At 36.7% G+C, this 22395-nt stretch overlaps 1 protein-coding gene across 1 annotated transcript in view; it reads left to right on the plus strand.

Annotated features, from left to right (window-relative positions):
* ITGA8 (integrin subunit alpha 8) overlaps positions 1-22395 on the plus strand; it is a 165594-nt gene that overhangs the window by 19271 nt on the left and 123928 nt on the right. Inside the window, exons 3-8 of the mRNA XM_001916359.5 lie at positions 3423-3523; positions 7078-7201; positions 11999-12060; positions 13384-13429; positions 16678-16803; positions 17995-18039. Of these exons, the coding sequence (XP_001916394.1) occupies positions 3423-3523; positions 7078-7201; positions 11999-12060; positions 13384-13429; positions 16678-16803; positions 17995-18039 (504 nt within the window). The remainder of the gene's footprint in view (positions 1-3422; positions 3524-7077; positions 7202-11998; positions 12061-13383; positions 13430-16677; positions 16804-17994; positions 18040-22395) is intronic.

The following is a 22395-nucleotide window of genomic DNA, read 5'->3' on the forward strand; positions in this document are numbered from 1 at the left end:
GGAGCTACTTTGAAGATCATTGGCATAGCTGATAAAACAAATATGATAATTCTCTATGACCCAGCAGTGTCATTTCTAGTCTAGTGCCAGAGAGAAACTCCTGTACACGTGCAGATGGAGATGCATATAAGGATGCTTGGCGCACATTGTTGTGGTAGTGGAAAAACTGATAAAACCTGAATGGTCATGTGTGAATGGAATGGATAAATAAAATGTAGATGGCTATTCAGTAAGATACAGTACTATAAGGGAATTAAAAACAATGAGCTAGATTGATCAATTGATCTATCTATCTATCGACCTACCTATCTATCCATTTATCTATTGAAACATGGTTATCACTCAACAAACGTAAACTTAACTGTCAAACACAAGTAGAGACTGCTACATACAAATAGTATAATATTTTTTTCAGTTAAAAAGAATGCACAATGGGTTGGCCCAGTGGTGTAGTGGTTGAGTTTCGGCGGCCCGAGGTTCACGGGTTTGGATCCTGGTCACTGCTTGTCAAGCCACACTGTGGCAGCACCCCACATAAAATAGAGGAAGACTGGCACAGATGTTAGCTCAGCGACAGTCTTCCTCACACACACAAACACACAAAAACACACAAAAGAATACTGGATAAAATGTTGGAAAACTACAACTAAACCTGACCCACCACCTGTTTTTGTATGGCAATCAGCTAAGGGTAGTTTTTACATTTTTAAATGGTTGGAAAAATTTTTTAGAAGAATAATATTTAACTACGCATGAAAAAATCATATGAAATTTAAATTTTTCTGTCCATAAGTAAAGTTTTATTGGAACACAGCCAGGTCCATCCTTTTAGGTATTGTCTACAGCTGCTTTTGCTACAAGGGCAGAGATGAGTAGTTGTGACAAAGACCATGGAGTGCAAAGCCTAAAATATTTATTATTGGTCCTTTACAGAAAAAACTTACAGGTGCCCGTTCTGTATTATTCATGGACATTATTTTTCAATAATGGCTTCTCCATCTTTTCCTCCTTCTATATCTCTCATGAGCCTTTCATTCAACCTGAATCCCGCTTTTAAGAGGGTCTGGAAAATGTATGTTCCAGGCTTTCAGCTCTTCTCCATACAGAAGACAGCTTAGGGCAGAAATCATGCTGAGTGTTTGCAAATATTACTCGGGGCTTGTTTTCGGTAAAAATTAGATCAAATCAAATGAAAAACATCAAAGGTTTATTGAGCACTAGTGTGCAAGAGATAGTACTAAGCCCTGTGTTGGGTGTTTTTGGAATGAGAGAGCCATATTCAGAAAAGGAAGGTGGGAAATTGAAAAAGATCACTTTCACAATCAACCCCAATATTACTCATTTGAAATTTTATGAAATTACAATATTAGGTTTAAAGTCAGTGAATTTATAAAAATAATAAAACAGAATTTTAGAAAGGTGATTTGTCCACCTCAAAGATCAAAGAAAGGATGATACATGTAGATCAAAACTTGTCTCAGTAAATCGAGACTTCAGACAGTGGATTCTTCTCTATTGTAATCTTTGGGTGGAGTATGCAATTAGTGAAGTCCATTCATTTGTATATTCTCAGTCCAGAAGGAATTTGTTGCTGGAAAATAATGCACAGTTTACATTTTTCATCAAGTTATTACACAGTTCGACCTTATTATAGCAGAAAAGATGCCTCAGGAGACGGAGGTAAAGTCACATCTTTTTCTCCATCAAAAAAAGGCGAATTTGGGGCTGGCTTCTGTCTTTCCCCATAGTCCATTTCCTTCCTCACGGCAGCCTGCTTTTCTTAAGTCCTTTTGGGATCTAAGTATATTTGAATTTTTGAGGAGCTGGTCTTTTTTTCATGACTTTTTAGTAGTTTAGAAATTTCAAAGCCACTATGGTACTTTCTCCTTGTTCTTAATCAAAGCCACATTGACAATCTTGTGAGGCGTCACTAATTTCATTGCTGAGTACCACACATCGCTAATAATAACATACACTTGTGAGTCTGTGAGGTCCTTTCCGATTCTTGGACTGAGGTTGAGTTTCTCGGTTTCTAATTAAGGGAGCTTTTTAAAGGGTCTGACCTTCAGTTGTGTTGCTCCAAGACTCCTGTAGTCTACAACTTCTCAGCTTATAAAGCACTTTCACGTTCATTTCTCTCATGCGATCTTTATGACTTTGATCATCTGTGATGGTGGAAAGGGGGAAAGTATTTTCAGCCTCATTTTGCAGAAGAAATCAAAACTCCAACAAATTAAGTGACTTGCCCAAGATCTCCTAGTTCATGGTGACAAAATCCTTCGTCTCTGAGTTCTACAATCTCCCAAAGTGCCTAGATGCGAATAGAAATGTTTATATTTTCAATTTGTAATCTGTAAGATGCTCCAATTATTTGCCAGTTGTGTTCACTTTGGGTAAGGAATTCCAGAACTTGTTTTTTTAGAAAAGCCTGGAAACATCGAAAGCATAAGATTTTTAAGAAGGAAATTCATGATTGTCTACTACTATGTTAAAATGCAAATTTTAGGTTAAGAGTGAGTATGTTTATATCTTATTCTTTTTTTAAAGGTCTGTAATCGTATATAAACTCAATTGAATGTTAATTACATGTATATTTTGGCTTCACTTAATAGGAGTTAAAAGTTCATTTTGTAATGCATTTATTATAGCATCAAGGAGGAAAAATAAAATGCATACCAAAAGAAACACATACCAATAGGGAGCCCTAGTACAAATGTCTTTCGAAATTCGTTTGCTGTTACTGATAAAGCTCCAGTTAGAACCATGTGGTTAGAGCCACGTGGGAAATACATCAACTGGGATCAGGAGTGAGAGAAAAGATAGCTGCTTTTTATTAAGACCTGAAGTGTGTTATAATTGGGTTGAGTTTCCACCCAGATGGCCCCCCTCACGCTGACATCTGCAAAGTGCATATAAAACTGTGTTGAGGTGTTATTTTCTGTGCCTGTGTGGACACGTGTTACTCAGTTCAAAACCAAGGCCATGGAGCCCCTCATGCTGACTCCCGCTAACCGATGCCGAGAAAGCCTGTGCGTCCCCGACCACAGAGATTCCCACGTGTTTCCCTATTGAGAAAGATTCAGAATTCTTTAGAGTGATTATAAACGTTTGGTTTTCCATCTGATACAAAGCAGTGACAAAAGCGTAGATTCAAGACATCAGAGTCCACATCGTTTACAGTTCTCTCTGAAAATGTAAGTCTTCAAAAAGTGCTTCTAAGTTGTGACCTGTCATGTTCAAATGTGTATTTTCATTTGATTGGTATTTTTCTAAATGAAAAGTCCAGCCTAGACTTGGAGAGAAATCCCCCTGTGTATGAAAATTGTTTTTCAAGTATTTTTAATGAATGACAGATTCATTATGACATTTGAATTGGTTGCCACGTTTTAGAAATTATTGACAAGTCATGTCCTCCTTGTCAGACAACAGAAAGATCAAAGTTAATGGAACCAAGGAACCTATCGAGTTTAAATCGAATCAATGGTTTGGAGCCACCGTGAAAGCACACAAAGGGAAGGTTGTGGTGAGTATGAATCATGCGCTGGTGGGGTTGTTTTGGAATAATACGTACACTGAAATGCTTTAAAAGCGTGTTTGCAAAAATCCTGTCCTGTAAGAACATGTCAGCTTTTCAAAATTAAGCTTATCAGCATTATAAAAAAGAAATTTAGTGCTTAAAATTAAAGAATTTATTTTATTATTTAAAGCTATAGGAAATAAAGCTTGTCTTCTGGAAAATCAATTAGAATGTTCAGATATTTCAAAACTACTAAGGAAGAGAGAAAAATACAAAGCAAAATCTTAAAGAGGTACATATTTTACTGCTTAAGATTGAATTAAAGAGCAGATTAAAAATTGACCAGAGGAATAGGACTACTACCATTAGGATTTTTTAAAACGTTAATCTACTGTGAGGTAGTTGATCCTTTTTAGACCCGAAGGAAGGCTTTCTTTAAAAATATAACTACTAACTACATGGTTCTCTGAGTACATTAATACTTTTTAAGTGAAAAATCTCACTCCCAAATAGAGATCTTTCAGCTTTAAGGGCCTATGACTTTATGCTTCTATTCTCTCATTCTTCTGAGCAATGATAGCATGTCTAAATTATTGAGAAATAAATGACCATATTAAGCTGATCTGGAAATTTCTTTAGTTTGTGGAATTTTTTTAACTGTTGGCTTTAATTGCCTTACAACAATGAAGAAATAGGTTTGGCTTTTAGGATTTGCTTAAAGGTGTTTGAATTATGATTTAATAAGAATACGTTTCTGAAGGGAATGCTTTGCTTTATTTGGTCTGTGGTTAACCCCCCCAAAGAGATTTTGACATAAAACAGGTAATGTATAAAATATAGATAGCCCTTTCCAGTTATAAATCCAGAATTTACAATATGTTCCCTGTAGAGCTGTATTTGCAATAAGATAATTTTCACATTCCAGAATTGGTAGAAACTTTCTTATCTTTTAGTGGTGTATGACTTATGTAAATTACTATTGAAAAGCTAATTCCATCTAAAAACTATTTGGGGTTAAAAAATCTTTGGGGAACTGCGTTGACTTTTTTTTAAGCCTTGAGAATTTACCTGTAACATAATTGTTGTGCATTTATTCAATATTTGTAGATGCCTTCGAATCATGGAAAATAAAATAATACACAATGTTCGTAATAAAAATGGTTCATTTGGGGGCATGCCTGCATTTTCAAAATTATGTGATAGAAAGTAGGATAATATAAAGTATATTTCAAGTTGACTCTTTGAGCGTTGAAACTTAGCAGAATAAGGAATTAAGTTCTACCCTATGTGACAATTATTAAAACAACAAAATGCTATGAACGAAAGTATCATTTTGAATATCCAGGTATCATGTGTGTTTATATTAAGTTTGGGTCAAAACCCAGATATATCCCATCAGTGTGAAACTAAGCAGATATAAAGAGGATGACTTCCCAGAGCTGTCAGCAGGCAAGCACTGGAAAGACTTCACGGTATTTAAATGTCCTGTGGTGAGACGGAAGGTGAGGCCAGTTGTCATGAACCCAGCCACCCAGGTGAATGCTTTCACTACCCAAACCACTCCTTTGCACCATTCGCACCTATGTTAAATGTATTAATGATGTAACTTGTCAGTTTGCTGGGAGGGTGCTAAGATAAGGGAACTTAGTGAGTTAGGGATCTTTTAGGTATTAGCCAAGAGCTCACAATATAGAGAGACACAAAACCAAAAACCTTAAGTTGCGGAAGCATCCTTCTTCCTTGAGAATATAGGTTATCTTTGCTAAAAGTAGTTACACATTGGACTGATTACCAAGAACACGTTTGGAATCACGAAAGGACTTTAAAATTGGGTTTAAGTGTGATGTCCTCAAATTAGGTGATAGGCTAGTGGTTCCATATTCTAGGATTCTGTAGTTCTGTGTCCTTAGAAATGAGACCTCAAATAATCAGGTAAAACACACTTATGGAGGATTCAAGTAACCAATACAGAAGACAAAAAGGTGCCCGTGTTTTCTATGTATTTATTTTTACTGGCTTTATCATTCATAGCAATATTAATGTTATTTAATTTACTTAAAGAGGATTTCATATATCTTCTTTCATATTTGATATGCTTTCAAATATCGTGCTTTTGTTAGAATCCAAGCTTCTGAAGAAGCAACCAGAATATTTCACGCAAGCATCATGTCTTTCTTACTGTTGCTTAAATTAATTTTTGCTGGTAAAATATCTGATATTTGGCAAATTAACTTAGAGGCAGCTCTCTCTTTTTATCATAGTATATTCCTAGAAACAGCATCATAAGGCAGTATGTCTTATTTTCTCCAGAGGAATGTTTCTAAAATTAGAAGGCATCAATGAGCATCGTATACACTTCTGATGTGACAAATTATATTTCGTAAAAGCAAAGAGATGACAACTAATTCATCATAATTTGGTGTAGTAAAATTATGTTTCAACTTCTACCTAGTGGCCATGGATTTAATTTAACTCAACAAACGTTTATTGAGCAAATTTTATTTGCAAAGTTCTGTGTTAAGTGTTGCAGGCAGTTAAACACATTCTAAAAGAGGCTCCAGTGTGTGACCAAGTGTTTGCAAAGTCGACACCATTATTTAGTTTACCACTCTATAGGTTCACTGGAAATAAGCATGGAACATTTCATTCCTAGCCTTTTGGGGTTTTGCCTTCACAGAATTGAGAAGGCATTTATGGAATGAATCGATAACTCACTGCTCTCAAAAAAATTGTCTGAGTTCCTTGGAGTTTTTCTCAGTAAATTTCTTCATAACATGCAGGGTCTTTCAAAGCCTTAAGTTACCTCACATTCAGTATTTAATGCCGTGGAAATGCTTGTAGGTCATACGCATGTTCTCTTTTAATGACTTTCTGATCGCCTCTTATAAAATTGCTAAAACAGGCATAGGATGCTGTCTTCTCCCTTTGGTTTTAACATGAGTAAAAGCCATGACATGAAAAATAAAGCCAGAATACTGTGTTATGGGGGTAGCGTGTCCAAATGAAAGTCATTGTTTAAAAGCCATCAGATACACACTCAGTGATAAACTAGGGGAGTCCCCAAAATAGAAGTTTACAAACTTGTCTGCATCCTTTCATTTAAAAGTGGCTTTTTTTAAAGCAACAATTAGACAAAGAAAGGAACTAGTTCTCGTTCTAAGACATCACACTGATTCGTGCACTATTTAAATGATCATTTGCTTTTATGTTGGTCCAATTTTTTTTTTTAAAAAAGGAAAATATGAGTTCTTTCCTTTTAGAAAATATTACTTTTGCCAGGTTATACTTATTTAATTTAAAATCCTAGGGGAGAAAAATTCACTCCTTTGTATATGTTTAATTTATTCTGATTCTACAGTGCATTAATATTAAAAAATTAGCCTTGGAAGATTAACTCTGACCACTTAGGTACTCATTAGCATGCTGGAGGCCAGTTAATTCACTAAATATAACATAATTTGTCACAAATTTAGGTACATTAATCAAGAAGTCAAATCAAATCATAGTGTGGGGAACCTACATCAAAAAAAAAAATATGTATTGTGTTTGATGTTTCGCAGGCCTGTGCTCCTTTGTATCACTGGAGAACTCTTAAACCAACACCAGAAAAGGACCCCGTTGGCACTTGCTATGTAGCCATTCAGAATTTCAGTGCGTATGCTGAGTACTCTCCTTGTCGGAACAGTAAGTTGCTTTTATTCCTTGAAACTGAAGTTTAGCTCAAGAGCCTTTCTGTTGTGGACAGTGCAGGTAATGTGAAAACACCATGGATAAGGAAAAAGAGATGGGGAGTGAAAATTATTGACAGCCTTATGGGATGTCTTGCTGTGACATGAGGGCCAAGATGTGAAATTCTGCTGATCCTCTTTCGTGTGACGGAAAATTTCTGGCTTTAGATATCTGCGGTAGAATCGAATGCTTCCTTATTTTGGCCTTAAACTCTCAGATGCTGTTCAAAATTCACACTGGGATCTAAAGAATGCTGACTGCCCACTTTACTGTTAATATCAGGAATGGTGGTAGTTAGCATGCTTGGAACTGGGGACACATTCTGTGTCAGCTTTCTGTCCAGCCTGGGTTCTCAATGGCTCTTGCTTTCTTTGGCAGCTGTGCGCTCGGATTATCTACATGATACACTTTTCTCCTTTAGGTGCTTAGTCCCCATTTTTCAAAAAGACCATGCACTTAGAGTCCACGTCTCATTTGGCAGTTCTAGGAATCTTCCAGTAAAGCATCCTTTAAGGCAAGTGCCATCTTTGGGGCACTTCTGTTTAATCACTGCATCTTGGTGGAACACTCAAGAACTTTTCGAGAGTTTTAGTGGTTGATTGATCTACTCAGAGTCCTTTTGTGAACTCCTCCAGTTTTCCCTGTGTCACAAAAATCTTTGGGATTTATCAGGAAGCAACCAATGGATTTTCATTCTTATTCTTGATCATTTGCAAGACCACAGGGAAGAAAGACTTGTCATTAGAAAGAACATTCTAGTGACTGATTTCAGGATATTGATTTTTTAAAACTCAATCCCAAATTAGGTTTCTGAAACTATAAGTAAATTTTCCCTATTTTGTGTGAATTTTTTTTAAATTCAAGATTAATTTAGGCAAGGTAATGAGTAAATATCAGAAATACAACAATGAAGATAAAGAATGGATCAGTGATGTCAGAGGGTTAGCAAAGAAGCCGCTGAGACTTAGACATCTAAAAGACTGGGGGTGGAACAGTTTAACGCTGATGGTTTTTTGTGAGGATTTGGGCAAGGAGAAGATTATGACTTTCTGTTTAAAAATAGTGAAACAAATCAGCCACTTCTTCACATGATGACAAATAGCAGCTAAATGAACATAGTCTGTGAAATAAGAATTTTATTTTAAATAGCTTTAAAACAGGAGTTCCTTGTAGATAATGAGACTTAATTATGTATTCATCCTACAAGTGTTTATTGAGCACATTGAGCACTAATCATTCTATGTTTAGGGAAAAAAACACAGAACATGAGAAAACAAATCCCTGTCTTCAAAGAACTTACGTTCTAGAGGGAGAGACAGACAACAAACGTGTAAATAAATAAGTTCAGATCCAGCAATTCCACTTCTAGGTATACATCCAAAGGAAATGAAATTACTATCTTGAAGAGATAATGCCCCAGCCGTGTTCACTGCAGCATTATTCACAACAGCCAAGACATGGAAACAATCTAAGTGGTCATCAATGACGAATGGATAAAGAAAATGTGGTGTGTGTATACACACACACACACACACACACACACACACACTGGAATATTATTCAGCCATAAAAAAGAAGGAAATCTTGCAATTTGTGACAACATGGAAGGACCTTGAGGGCATTGTGCTAAGTGAAATAAGTCAGACAGAGAAAGACAAATACCGAATGATCTCACTTACATGCAGAATCTAAAACAACAAGAGCTGAAATTTAACACAAACTTGTTTCATCAATCCTATCCATGCATATTTCTCATGGTTTGCTACGGATACTTCCCCATAACAGTGAACTGTTGTAGTTAAAATGACGAGTCCATCCTTCACATGCCTCTTTCCTTGGTGATATCTTCTTCCAACGAACATTGAAGATGATTGTTTATAAAACTTGTCACTGCTTCCTGTTCTGCCTTCTTGCCTGACTGCTGATGTGATGAGAGAGCTCAGATTAAAATTCAGCACATGACATTTAGACTGGTGGGGTAAGAGTTGCAGTGTGAGTTTGAACCATTATCTGAAAATATAAATTCTTTTAGGCTTGTTTCTCAACTTACACGGGCACATTATAATGCCAATTTATTTACTGGTTATTTCCTTAAATAAAAGGATAGCTTGATAAAGGTAAAAGTAGAGTTTACGTTGAGTTTCAGAATAGCTAAATAAATTGCCAAGAATTCTTCCCACTCTAGGATGCATTCATAGTTCTCACATCCTTAAGGTCTCTCTCTCTCTTGCTATGAGTACTTCCTCCTCAAATCGACCCAAGGAGCGGACTTCCTGTCTTCCCTCAGTTCGCAGTTCATTAACACAAAGCCAGCTTGTTCATGAGCACATGGTCAATGTCACGGAACAGGAACATCAGCAATGTTATTTTCAAAAGAGAATTTAAAGAGCCCTCTCTTGTTCATTGCACGCCACAGACCCACTCCACTGATGCTTTGAGCAATATGGGAGCTAATCTGCTCAGTCGTATTAAAGACATGCCTGAAGCTCTCGTGATCATTCATAATCAGGTGGAGATGGCTCACACACACCTTTCCATTCTACTTTGGAAGCCAACAAATAGTAGTGAGTGATCAGCATGACTCTCTGGATTCCTGAGTTCACTCTGGGACATAATTGTAACTTTTACAGACGCTCTGATGTTCCAAGAAGAAAGATTCATTCAACTCTTATAAACTATAATTCTAAGAGAAAAAATTACTTGCAAAGGAAAGAACCTCGTCTTCTATTATAATCACTGCTTAAAAACCAAACATTTGAACTTGGTTATTTTGTCAATGAATTTTATAAAAAATTACTATTTTCTCTTAATTTTTTCAGTTTCCTGTTTTGATGCAAAATAATTTCAAAGAATGGTCATATTTCTTCCTTTTTGAATAGTTTACAATATCAAAAATAAAAAGTCAGAGTTGATTTTAAAAAGAGTTTTTGAAAAGGTTTGTACATTAAAAAATATTTTTCTTAAATATACTCACGATTACACATAGATGTTCACATAATCACATATATTCATATATATTTCTGGATGCATACAAACATTTACATACATGAACTTCTAGAAAAATGGTACCCAGACATTTGAGGTTATACAGATGAGCTTTTAGGGAACTTAATAGCATTCATAATTATAAAGCACAAAATATAGTTGTAAAATAAGAAACAAATTTTGTTAGAATACAGTGTAAGGTGTTGTATACTCCGAAGTTTGTTAAGAGGGTAGATCTCATGTTAAGTGTTTTTACTACAAAAAACAAATTTTAAAAAAAAGCAAGAGGACCCGACAAATCTTTTGGAGATGATAGAAATGCTTATTACCTTGACTGTGGTCATGATATCATGGGTGTATGCGTGTCTAAATTCATCAAAATGTGTAATTTTTTGAATATTAACTATACCTCAATAAAGCCGAAACAAAAGAACTTAGCTTTAAAAAACCACAAAGCATTAATTGACATTTGAATTAAAGACAGATCTTAATATCTAAAAAAATATATATAGTATATGATGTGGAAAAGTATTTCAAATATAAAGGGAGCATTGAAAGACAGATGATGACAATGCTAAAATTAGCTAAGTAATAACCAAAGGAGAGGAAAATCAGAAGACTTTGTAGGAAAAGCTGGAAAGGGCAAATCCATTTCAAAAAGCGTCTGGAACAGGCATATGCCCAGCCTATAAGAAAAGTTTTTCCTGTGATGGTGTACATTTCCTTTCCCGCCCTCTTATTTTAGTTTCCATTCGGGAATATTCCTGATAAGAAAGGAGCAATTATTTGCATTTTCATATCTGACTATATAATGGTTGAGATTACCCCCATTGAACTACATTTTGGTTTTAATTTTTTTGTACTTTTACTGAGAAATAATTGACATATGTCACTGTGTAAATTTAAGGTGTACAGCATGATGGTTTGATTTTGGTTTCAATTTGACTACTTTAGAAGCTGTGGAAACTCTTAAAGTACAAGTTACAAGTAGTAAATTCCTGATCCTGATGTTTGACAGAATTTTTGTAACAATATCCTGGAATCCACATGTTGACCTATCTATAGTTTAAAACACTGTCCGATAAGGTCCTATTGGACATTCAGTCAGTGAGTTATAGTGGATAGAGTACAAAATAAGCCATTGCTAGAGAGTTTTCTCTTTTGTGAACACTAGCATTGCAATGTCCCTGTGAGATTCATTGTGACTGGAAATGCAATTTCCAAATTTACCTAATCATAATAGGATAATTTAAAATTAATTTTCTATTAGAGATCATAAAAATTGGAATTCTTGTTGGTGCCCCGAGCAGAAAGCATCTATCCAGGTGACCATGTTTAGCTCTCCCTTTCTCAAGACATTGCCTTAAGGAATGACGTATCCGCCTTCACTGAGAACACACAGGCAATGCAGAAACACATTAAAACACATTTTGCCACTTGGAGAACTTGGAACAGAGTTGAGAGATGGAGATTCTATTTCTTCAAACAAACATGAGTAGTAAAACCCAATAGAGTAACTCCAAGAGATGTTATTCCTATTGATCTTATTATAGAAACACAATGATATTTGTGTTTGAAACAAGAAAGTAGATTGAAATATGTTTAATTAATTGCTTAGAATGAGTTTTAAAAATAAATATGAAACACATATTGATCATTTTAAATTTAGAAGCCTATAGAGAAAACAATAGAATATTCTGAATTGGTCATTAAACTGTATCTTGGGAATGATGATGTTATAACATTTGTATATTTTGATCGTTCTAGGCAATGCTGATCCTGAAGGCCAGGGTTACTGCCAAGCAGGATTTAGTCTGGATTTTTATAAGGTGAATTCCATTGGTCTTGCAGCTTTTCTTATTTATTTTATCTATTTTTTTTCCCACCCTCTGCGTCTCATTCCCACCTTCAAACCTCCATAACCAACAATATCAGAAGAACTTTTGGATATATATCTAACCCTGTTTTGGCATTTCTTTAAATTTTTTTGTTTGCTCTGTATTATTAATCTATGTACATAACAACCTATTAAATAATAGAGAAATACATATGATGAAAAGCAACAGTCTTTCTTCCCACCCTTGTGGCAATCGTTTTTAAATGAAAAATCTCCAAAACTCACTAAAGAAGTGTGTTCTGAAAAGAGCACAAGAATCTATACATTGTTTTATCTCTTAGCTGTAATTGACCAATTAGATTTAAAACTAGTGTTAAAATTCACATACCCTTTCACAAAATTAAAAGCAGAGATGTCTAGTAAGAACATAAGAGGCAAAGATGCCATGGTTTTGAAGATAGAACAGAAAATTCATTAACATATGAAGTTTTACTCTCTATTGTCTTTTTTATCATTGTCTTTTTTTTTCCCCACTGAAAGTTAAGAATACAGGGTATGGGGGGCTGGCCTGGTGGTGCAGTGGTTAAGCTCAGACACTCTGCTTCAGTGACCTGGGGCTCACTGGTTCAGATCCCAGACACGGACCTATGTACCGCTCCTCAAGCCATGCTGTGGCAGGCGTGCCACATATAAAATAGAGGAAGATGGGCACAGATGTTAGCTCAGGGCCGATCTTCCTCAGCAAAGGCAGGAGGACTGGTGGCAGATGATAGATCAGGGGTAATCTTGATGGAAAAAAAAAAAAGAATGTAGGGTATGGAAGGTGGGGTTGTCAGTAGAACAGAAAATTTGTATTTGCTAGTCTCGAGTTTTTGCTCTCTCTCCTGGGAAGGGGTGGGTGTGCAGATGTATGGAAAAAATAGGCATTACTGTGGCCTTGAGATAAATAGGAACTGAGTTTTTTGTTTTCATCGCCGAAGCTCAAAAGACCATGTCTGCTAAATTGCACAGCGTTAAACATGTAGATATTTTGCTGACCTGAGGCAGTGCCAAGAAACTGAATTTATATATTCTCAGAGGAGAAAATTCAACTTACCTAATAGAGTCAAAATGATTTAATATAACATAGTAGATAATTGCAAGCAAAAAAGGCAAGAAAATGATTTACATGGCTCAGATGTAAGTACCTCTTTAAAAATTGCTTTTTTATGTGTAACAAATTGTTAGGGCAATGCTTATTAACAATGATTTGTCACCCATTAAAAAAACCCTCAGTTTTTCTTTTCTAACTGTTGTTGCTGTCTCTGTTTTGTAGAATGGAGATCTTATAGTAGGAGGACCTGGCAGTTTTTATTGGCAAGGTATGTTCTGTTGGCAGAGAAAAAAATGCCCATTTTTGTTGCTAACAAAGAGATGAAGCAGAAGTAACATCAAATGTTGACTTTTTATTATGTTAATTTTATATCCATATCCATAGTTTTTCAAATGATTGAAGCATCATTTCACATTGTACTTTGTTACATAAATGATAAACTGTTACAGTTTAATTCATTTATTCACCAAATATTTATTGAGGCTGTGCCAGGCTTTGTGCTAGATGCTGGGGATACAGTGGTGAGTCGAAACAGATGTTGTCCCTGCCCTCACAGAGGCTAATAGCTGGGGGAAGAAGCAGGCAGTAAGGGAACACTCACGCAAGTCCTGAGAAATTCCAGGCGTGATGCTCACTATGAAGGAAAGGTGTGTCAGGAGGGGCCGTGAGAGGATGCAAGGCTTCTCCAGAGTGGCTGCCTGCAGGTGTGTTTTGTCCTCTGAACAGTGGCTGACAGGGAGCTGAAATACAATCTGTGTTCTGAGCCCAGGTGCAGGAGAGCATCAGCCCAGAGGGGTGATGTCTGCTAATTCTCATAAAGGTGTTACCTAGGCCAGCAGCAGCCCAAAGCTCAACTTATTTGGAAGCCAGCACCCCTGACCTAAGATCTGAACCTTCAGAGGGAGTTAACTAGGCCAAGAGAGGAGAGACTGTGTGAAGATGTCCTGCGGCATAAAGAAGTGAGGTGAGGAGAGAAGGGAGCAAAGTCAAGGTGATATAGAGCAAAGGGAGGAGGGAAGAGCTGTGGAGCGGCCCGAAGTGGCCCCACCACCCATGTGGGCTTGCAGGCCAAGATAAGCAGTTTTATCTTTATTCTAAATCAATGAGAAATCCCCCGTGGGTTGTAGAAGTTTAAACGGATGGCTTTAGCTAGAGTAAGAATTTGTTGTTTGTCCTGGGGATAATGGGAAACCACTGGAGGCTTTTAAGCATGGGATGCTCTGATCAAATTTGTGTTTTGAAAAGATCCTTTTGGCTGCAATGTGGAAAATGGGTTGGAGGCTGGCCAAAGTGAAGTATCAGCAAACTAGTCATAAGGTTATTACCTAGTTATAAGTTTATAAGGTAAACTAGCTATAAGAGTCAGCTGAAGATAGTTGCTTCTTAGAGGGGTGATGGTACAGATTGATAAGGAGGAAAAATTTGAGAAGTGCTTTGGAGGGAAAGTGAACATCCTGGATGATGGAGTGCATGATTGGATATATGGGGGTGAGGGAAGGGAGGACGAAAAGGATGTGTTTCCGACTTTCCCAACTGAATTGTTATCCTCCCACTGAGATGGAGAACCCTGGAAGAGAACAGGGTTGGAGAGGGAAGATCGTGCGTTTGCTTTTGGTTGTTGAGTATGAAAACGTTTGAGATATCCGCTAGTTTTGACCTTAGTATTTAGGTGTATGGGCTTACTCTCAGAGAAGATATTGAGGCTGAAATAAAAACTTGCATCCCTTGCATATCAGTGGTAACTGAATCCATTGGTGTGGACGGGATGCTAAAGAGAAATCACAGAGAATACAGACTGAAGTTGGGCTGTGAAGTTTACGATAAAGATAGAGTAGAGCCTGAGAGAGATGAATAGTTGAGTGAGGATTTTTTTTTAATAAAAGAAACCTCAGCATGTTTAAAACCCCATGGGAAAGATAAAGGAGGAATGGATTTATGATAACATTTTATATGAAATTACTGTTAAGCTTAAATCATATATATACAGCTATGAACATCAAATAATTAGCATTTCAGCCCTTCAAAATTATTTTGCAATCTAAGAAACAGTACATTTTATGCAGTGGATGGATATAAAGTAAAATCATGTGTGTTTAAAAAGATCCTCTTCTAATTCATTTGATTAATTCCCATAATTCTTTCCTTTCCTAAAATTGAAAAATGTCTGATACAGATGATTTGCTGAAAATTAGCCATATCAAGGGAATATAGAGGCATTTGTCTGAGATAGATAATTTAAAATTTTGTCCAGTCTTAAGATTATAATGCTTATAGCAGCAGCCAAAGGAAACCAGCAAAGGTGGTGTGTACGCGGGAGGAAGGAAAGAAGATTCAGGTCTAACTCAGAGAAAATTGACAAATTCCACAGATGTCTTTAGAAATTCATGTGTAAATAACCATTGTCTTAATATAAGACCAGTCATTTCAGGCACCGTCACTGGGAAATATCTGTGACCTGGTTTGACACTTTTGTCCCTTTTGGACTTCAAACAGATTGTGGGAATTATGTGTGAATTCCAAAAGAATAATTGGGCTTTAAAATTAATATTAAATATTAATCTCCTGAAAGCATTCCTCCAGTTTTCTCCCAGAGAACATGAGATCACACTTTTTCCTTAGAGGTCCCTAATAAATACTGGAATTCCTAAAAATTGTAGCAGGAAATTGCTGGCCATCTTTTGGATTCTTGTCCATTCCAATGCAATCATATTTTAAGACTTCTGATAGTGACTTTATTTGGGAAAGATTAGCCAGAGTTCTTACCACAACCATGTTGGTGGCCATGGTTTTCTCTTTTTGCTAAAATTCTGGATCTCACTGGACCTCACTACTTTCCATTGTCTTAATTTTATGCTCTATGTATACATTTTTAGCATAACAAGCAAATGGCTCAAAGATTATGTAACTCCTTCCTTTAACATAGCTGACTGATATGTTTCACAATCTATTAATTAAGCGATTTAGATTTAACACATCTGTATTTTGTGAGAACACAAGAAGTCTTATTAGAATACTAAAGGAAACCTTGGTTGTAATGCCAAATACCTTAATAGCAAAACCACATGACTTCAGAGAATGCACTCAAACTCTTTGGGCCTCAGTTTCCCCACCTGTAAGAAGCTATATTTTGGCTAGATGATCTCAAAGCCAGATGATGTTTGTTTCTTCTAGCTAGAATGTTCTAGAATAAAAATTTAATCACCTAAATCTTGCCTATAGATGTCTTCACTCTTAGATGTTTTTATCATTTGGAGGTAAAGGGAGAGTGTATTGTGAAGACATGAAATTATGTGGTTCGTCTTTGGTCCTCCTATTAGAATGGAAAGCTCTACCTAGCTATAACCAACTTTTTTACCTTGCAGCTTTAGTGGCAGGCAGAAAAATTCCTCATCGAAAATGGAAGTAATTCCATGATTATTTTCAGGAAGTATGTGTTGTTCAGACGTTGTGTGTCTGCCGAGGGAGGGCCTGCCTCTTGCGTTCATTCGGTTAATGTATGAATTTGTTTGAACACAGGTCAGGTGATCACTGCCAGTATTGCTGATATCATTGCCAATTACTCATTCAAGGATATTCTAAGGAAATTGGCTCGAGAAAAACAGACAGAAGTGGCTCCAGCCTCCTACGATGATAGTTACCTTGGTGAGATCCATGCTCGAGACATTTGTGGTTGCTCAAAAGATAACGTATTAAATGTAGATGCAAATTCTATTCTTCATGTACTGCTATTATTTGGCATCTTATTCAAATTTTCTTTTCTTATTAGCTGAGAGTGGACTCTTAATTTTCTTTTCTTTACCTTTGATTCAGTCATAGTATATAACTTACATGATCTGAGAGCTATTTTATAGGCTCGAAACTGTCTCTTGCACATAAAATATTTTGCTAGTAGTAGATACTATGTGTTAATGGAGCTGCCTAATACTACAGGGGCAGCATGATAGAGGCCCTTTCTGGTTTTCAGAGCATCAGGAAGAAGCTTTCCAGTTGCTAGAATGTTCTCGAATTTTGTTATTTGCAAACTACACAATGTCACCCCACTACTATCATTTCCCACCTTTGGTATCCTATTGGCATTTTGATTACTTGATGAATTATAAAAAAAGAAAATTCTGGTTATGTTTTGTCACCTCACCTCACTTTAAAGCTAAGGGAAATTTGTGGAAGACTGTCATTAAAGGAATTAGGAAATAGGCTTTGTTGGTGATCAGAAATAGCAAAACCTGAGCACAAAAGATACCTTTCAGAGTATCATGTCTGATTAAGATGAATCAACGACTCTTAAAATGCAATAGCCACCGTTTACACTTTAAGGTGAGTTATGAAGCATTCCTGCTTTAAAAGGGACCTCAGGGGGCCAGCCCTGTGGCCTAGTGGTTAAGTTCAATGCACTCCGCTTTAGTGGCCAGGGTTTGGTTCCTGGGTATGGACCTATACCACAAGTTGGCAGCCATGCTGTGGCAGCGACCCACATATAAAAAAAATATGGAGGAGGATTGGCACAGATGTTAGCTCAGGGCAAATCTTCCTCAGCAAAAAAAAAAAAACAAAAAAAAACGGGGGGACCTCAGAATCTGATTGTGTTGCCATGCTCAGAAATAGCAGACCTATTATGCTTGCAGGATTTAGTATAAAAGTGTTCATATTGGTCTGATTAATTTTTTCCTTTATAGAACCATAAACTTTTACATTACAATATTTTTCAAGATTTCTCAACAGTATTTGTCAAGGTTTTTGCCAAATACTACGGTGATTCTTTCATTTTTCTGGATATATAGCTTATTTGTAAAGCCTTCAAATGCGTGATTAGTTTGTTTCTTTTCTTTAAAACAGGATATTCAGTTGCTGCTGGCGAGTTCACTGCAGACTCTCAGCAAGGTGAGAGAAATTATCGAATTTAAGTCATTTATAAAGCTTGGGGAAGGGTAAAATGACCGAAAAGTCCTTTTACAAATATAATTTTCTTTGCTACACAAAATAGATATCAAAGGAATCTCAGAATGTATATGATAATATTTTGTAGAAAAAACGCACTTTGGCATGGATTTTTATTTTTATGTCTTAAGGAGTTTCATAAGCATGAATATCAATCTTCATGAAATTTCGTTAAGCAATAAAAAAATTAGTCCAATAGTACCGTGTTATGAATGAAAAAAATACAGACGATTAAATGACTTAGGCGAAAGCCATGCTGTTAGTGACAGATCAAATTTGAGAAGTCGAGATCCCTCATCTTTAATTTCTGGGATCTCATATTGGACGTTTCCAAGCTGAATCCCCGCCTGACTCCAACCCAGCATCCCCACGTGGTTTCCTTTTTCCCTTTGGACGCCCCCAAACCCAAAATAACAGAACCAGCTAATCCCTATTCTCATGTGTGCCCTCCCCTTCGGTCTTGATGGTTTCAGGCCTCTGATTCTGCATCCGCTATCCACTCTCATCATTCAGTGGCCAAATGCTACTTTTTCTTTTGAGCCCCATTTCAAATGCCATCTCCTCCAGAAATCCTTCTTTAGCTTCCTTCTTTAAACTTCTATATCATCTCATTTTTCTCTCTCCAAAGGCACGTATCATTCATTCATTCATCAGTGACTTTTCTGAGCATCCACTACACGCCAGGCTATGTTCAGAATGTTGAGCACACAGGGGTGAATAAATGGTCCTCAATCTCAGAGTTTACAGACTAGAGGGGCTGACAGACATTAAGCAATGAATACAAAATACCTGATTAAAAGTCGTAGTAAGTGCTAGAATAAAGTTCTAGGCATAGAACAAATCCCATGCATGAGGACTCTACCCTTATGACCTAATCACCTCCCAGAGGCCCCACCTGCTAATACCATCATGTTGGGGGTTAGATTTCAACATGTGAATTTCGGGGAGAACACAAACATTCAGTCCATAGTAATACCAATCATATACAAGACAATAAATGATAGCTTTTTCTTTACTAGTAATATTTATTGAATGGCTCAATCATCAGTCAATATTTGCCATTTTCCGTCTTGTTCCATATAAACATTACTTTCCACTAATGTATTTTAACTAATTCACAAAAAATTGAGAGTAAATGAAATACGGCCATCTCTAGGAATCATCACAGTTCTTTTAATGGTTTCATGTTGACAAGACATACAAAACAGAAATTTGTAGAGAATAAAACATTCTTTATGCAGTTAGGTAGAGGTTGAAAACAAGAGGGTTTTTTTCCTTCAAAAAACTTTTTTTTTTTAAATGCAAGCTAATTCTTAAAGGTCCTCTCTTTCCATAAATTTTTTTTTCAAAATATTAAAAGGGAATCTATTGTGGTGGTTAAAATCTTGGCTGTTGAAACTAGACTACGTAGGTTTCAACTCCAATTTTGCCACTTACTAGCTCTGTGACCTAGTTACCTAACATCTCAGTGTCTTCATTTCTTTATTCCTAAAAGAGGGATGATGATTATGATGATGATGATAATGATGATGATGATAATATCATCTACATCATGCGATTCTTGTGAAGATTCAACAAGTTACTCCTATATATTCCTGAAACAGTATAATGCCTGATACACAATAAGTACAATTTAAATATTAGCTGTAATAAGAAAGAACCCTTGGGTTAGGGCCATCAGAGATAAAATTGAATAATTAGTACCTTAAAAAAGTCAAATCTTACATTCATTCAGTGATTTAATAAAGGAAACTATAAAATGTGCCAAATGATTTTTAAACATGGCTTCAGGGCTCTAGTTGGAAAGCTCTCCAGAAGAGCATTTAGTTCTGACTGAAGGAAATTAACTATGATGCATGACAGCATGTCATAAGGAAAGGTGGTAGAAAATCATAGTGATTTTCCATCGGATCTCAGAAATATCTAGAAATTGGGTCCAAGTTTTGAATGATTTGTGGATATCTAAAGTAAAGGCACTATCAGACATCATGATCTATTCATCAGACCACACACCAAGACCAAACTGCCTGTGTTCACTATTTACTTAACTAGACTAGAAGGAGTGGGAATTCTATCAAAACCAGGAAGCAATGGCATGTCATCTAGATGAGAGCTCTGTAATATGGAATCCTTGGACTCTGGGTGCTATGTGGATGGATTTCATGGGATTTGAACCCCTAGAAATTATATGCCAGGTTTTGTAAGCATGTGAATTTTCTGGTGAGAGCATCCATAACTTTTATCGACTTTTCAAATGTGTTCATGACTCAAAAAAGATTAAGATCCTCTGTTCTCATTTTAGAGTCAGATATGGTGAGCTAAAATCCAAGAAAGGAATCTGGCCCTAACCAATTCGGGGAGAGTCATTTGATGTGGTGGAAGGAATATTGACTTGCTGCCAGTTCTTGAGTTCCACTACTCCCCAACTATGTGCAGTGACCGAACCTTTCTGAGCTTCAGTTTCTCTGCATATCAAAAAGGGACATGAATGCCTACTTTTGAGGGGTTAAATGAGGGAACTATTATAAAGCACATGGCACACAGTCCAGTGGGTAGAAGACATTCAACAAATGTTAGCCTCCTTTCTGCTTCTTGCTAGTGGGGTTGACGTCCAAGCCATATATTTTGAGGCCAGGGATCTAAAATTTCCTGAACATATTATTGATATTGAGAGACCTCTGAAGGTTTTGCCATGAGTTATTGGAATGGATCTAAGCAAAGTCTCTTATTTTTCCTCCCAACAGAATATTTTTGTACTTGAGTGACGGTTCTCCCTGCTTGCCTTAAACTCCAAGCAATTCAACTGTCTTGATTGTTTTTAAATAACTATGAACATTTTTAATCAACGTTACATCTAATAACTCCCTCGTGTTGTGGCCATACGAGGTTTCAGACTCCAAAGTTACTGAATGTGATGATTTTTTTTTTAACAAAATTCTGAATGTTTGTGGGATGCGAGAAGTAGTAGTTGCCAAGTATCTCAAATGAGATGATCCCCTTAATCTTTCCTGGTTGACAAGCCTGATCCTGAAATCAGTCAACTCCATTATATGTGACTGCGGTCTGTTTTTAGGCGCCAGGAGAATTTAATTCATACTAAATACAGATTATTGAAAACTGAGTAGTATCCTACCAGTTCAGATAGCTTTCCTGGAAATCTGTTCAGATGGCTTAGTTTTTCTGAACCTCATTTTATGCTTCAAAAACATGCTTTACTTTCCCTCCTGCTGCTATAGGTGAACTCTCCATGTTTCTGTCTAAAGATAACCCCTCCACTTTGAGATACCATCCCCTCTTGTGACTCAGAGATAGGACTCTAGGAATTCTTGATCCTTGATCTCACGTCATCAATTTTTCCCTTTCATTTTTTCCCACATTATTTCTCTCATCTTAAAAAACATCTCTCATCCCGCCTCCCCCTCTGTCTACCACCTGTATTTCTCGCTTCAAAAGTGCTGTCACTCTTTTCTGCCTGTATCTCTATTGCCAGTTCCTTGACCTCCCTTCTCTTAAACTCATTGTTGTTAAACTGGACCTCTACTGCTCTGTTGAAACTGCTGTTGTCAAGCAAACCGGTGGCCTCCATGCAGCTCATCTTCCTAGACTGTCAGGAGCCCTTGACAGAGTTGATGGCTCCCCCCTCATTTCTTTACTTGACTTCTCAGACGCTGGCAGCCCCATCTCCATCTCTTTTATTGATTCCTTTTAATTTCCCTTACCTCATTGAAGTGTTCCAGGGTTAAATACTTGGACTCTTTCTCGACTCTTTGAGTTCTTTCTTGATAATCCCACTTTCTTCAATCTTTGCTCAAGTGTCACCTTCTTGCTAAGTCCTTCCTTGCTACCCTACTAAACTACGAGTCCTTCCCTATCCCAACTCCAGCACTCTCAGTACCATTTTACTGCTTATTTTTCTCCACTGTGCTCATTCTCTTCTAATATATCATTTAATTGACTCTATTTTTTAAGTAGATTACCTCTTCCAACTAGAGTATAAACTCCATGAGAGGAGGGAGTTTTCTCTGTTTTGTGCGCCTCTGTATCCTATGGTTGCCTATAAGTATTTGTTGATCGAATGAGTGAATTTATGACTGTAAAGTCCAACATCTAACCCCAAATGAATCTTCTCTAATTATTAATGCCAACAGCATGAGCACCCAGCTCTACTAGAGCACAGAAGCCCAGATAGAGTTCATGCTAGAATTTGTGTGGTACCCTTAGGGGCAGGATTGGGGGAAGGGCAATTTGAATGGAAGGAGACTCTCTTTCAAGTTCTTCTTTAAATTAAGCTACATTTTT

Source organism: Equus caballus, chromosome 29 (genome assembly GCF_041296265.1).
Source record: "Equus caballus isolate H_3958 breed thoroughbred chromosome 29, TB-T2T, whole genome shotgun sequence".
Lineage (NCBI taxonomy): Eukaryota > Metazoa > Chordata > Mammalia > Perissodactyla > Equidae > Equus > Equus caballus.